The sequence below is a fragment of the Tupaia chinensis genome, unplaced genomic scaffold, assembly GCF_000334495.1.
Source record: "Tupaia chinensis unplaced genomic scaffold, TupChi_1.0 Scaffold000159_1, whole genome shotgun sequence".
Lineage (NCBI taxonomy): Eukaryota > Metazoa > Chordata > Mammalia > Scandentia > Tupaiidae > Tupaia > Tupaia belangeri.
The window spans coordinates 7006446-7007732 of record NW_006159630.1 but is presented as its reverse complement, the minus strand read 5'-3'; the positions used below and the strand labels follow the sequence as shown (position 1 = coordinate 7007732).

Here is a 1287-nt window from a genome sequence, read left to right as displayed (position 1 = left end):
GGGCGGCGCGCGAGTACACGTCCGTGCTGCAGGAGTACTCGGAGCTGGAGCGGCAGCTGTGCGAGATGGAGGGCTGCCGCCTGCGCGTCCAGGAGCTGGAGGCCGAGCTGCTGGAGCTGCAGCAGATGAAGCAGGCCAAGACCTACCTGCTGGGCCGGGAGGACCACCTGGCCGAAGCTCTGCTCGCGCCCCTTACCCAGGCCCCTGAGGCTGACGACCCGCAGCCGGGGAGCGGGGACGACCCGGGCGCACAGGACGGAGTCTCCTCTCCTGCCGCCTCCCCAGGCCATACGGTGCGCAAGAGCTGCAGCGACACGGCGCTCAACGCCATCGTGGCCAAAGACCCGGCCAGCCGGCATGCGGGCAACCTGACGCTGCACGCCAACAGCGTGCGCAAGCGCGGCATGTCCATCCTGCGGGAGGTGGACGAGCAGTACCATGCGCTGCTGGAGAAGTACGAGGAGCTGCTGAACAAGTGCCGGCAGCATGGCGCCGGGGTGCGGCACGCAGGCGTGCAGACCTCGCGGCCCATCTCCCGGGACAGCTCGTGGAGGGACCTGCGCGGGGGTGAGGAGGGTCAGGGCGAGGCCAAGGCGGGCGAGAAGAGCCTGAGCCAGCACGTGGAGGCCGTGGACAAGCGGCTGGAGCAGAGCCAGCCCGAGTACAAGGCGCTCTTCAAGGAGATCTTCTCCAGGATCCAGAAGACCAAGGCAGACATCAACGCCACCAAAGTCAAGACGCACAGCAGCAAGTGAGCTTTCCTCTCCTGGGCCTGCGGTGGCCCAGGTCACAACGCCCCTGTGCCCACACCGGGCAGCCCCTGGTCAGTGAGAGCGCTTTGGCAGCAATAGGACACAGCCAAGGCTGCTCAGGGGTGTGTGTGAGAAAAGGGGCTTCTGATCCGGGGACACAGCATGCTTCCTGCAGATGGGTAGGTGGTCATTGCGTCGTTCCTCCCAGGAGCCCTCAGCCACCCTGCCTCAGCCCAAAGGCGCAGCTCAGAGGTTCAAAGCCAAACGCCCCCGCTTCCTGGGGATCTCTCAGCCCCTGCTTCATGTCCTTGGCCCTCGCGGTCAGATGTATGGCCAGGCTTCTGACAGCCATTCTAAATCAAGTGGCTTTTTTACTTTTTCCTCTAGGTTTTTCTTTTTTTTTCTGAGAGATTTGCAATGCAAGGTCTCCTTGACCCCTTGCCACAACTGGAAACACTTGAAAGGAGACCCCAGAGCCAACCACGTCAAGTTCTGGGGTCTCCCGGACCACACACTGCTTCTCCCCAGCTTTGAC

At 63.5% G+C, this 1287-nt stretch overlaps 1 protein-coding gene across 1 annotated transcript in view; it reads left to right on the top strand.

Moving 5' to 3' along the window:
- The window catches only part of CDR2L (cerebellar degeneration related protein 2 like), a 13963-nt gene extending 13014 nt beyond the window's left edge, over nucleotides 1–949 (top strand). Inside the window, exon 6 of the mRNA XM_006145837.2 lies at nucleotides 102–949. Coding sequence (XP_006145899.1) covers nucleotides 102–755 — 654 coding nt within the window. The 3' untranslated portion in view covers nucleotides 756–949. The remainder of the gene's footprint in view (nucleotides 1–101) is intronic.
- The last annotated feature ends 338 nt before the right edge of the window (nucleotides 950–1287 follow it).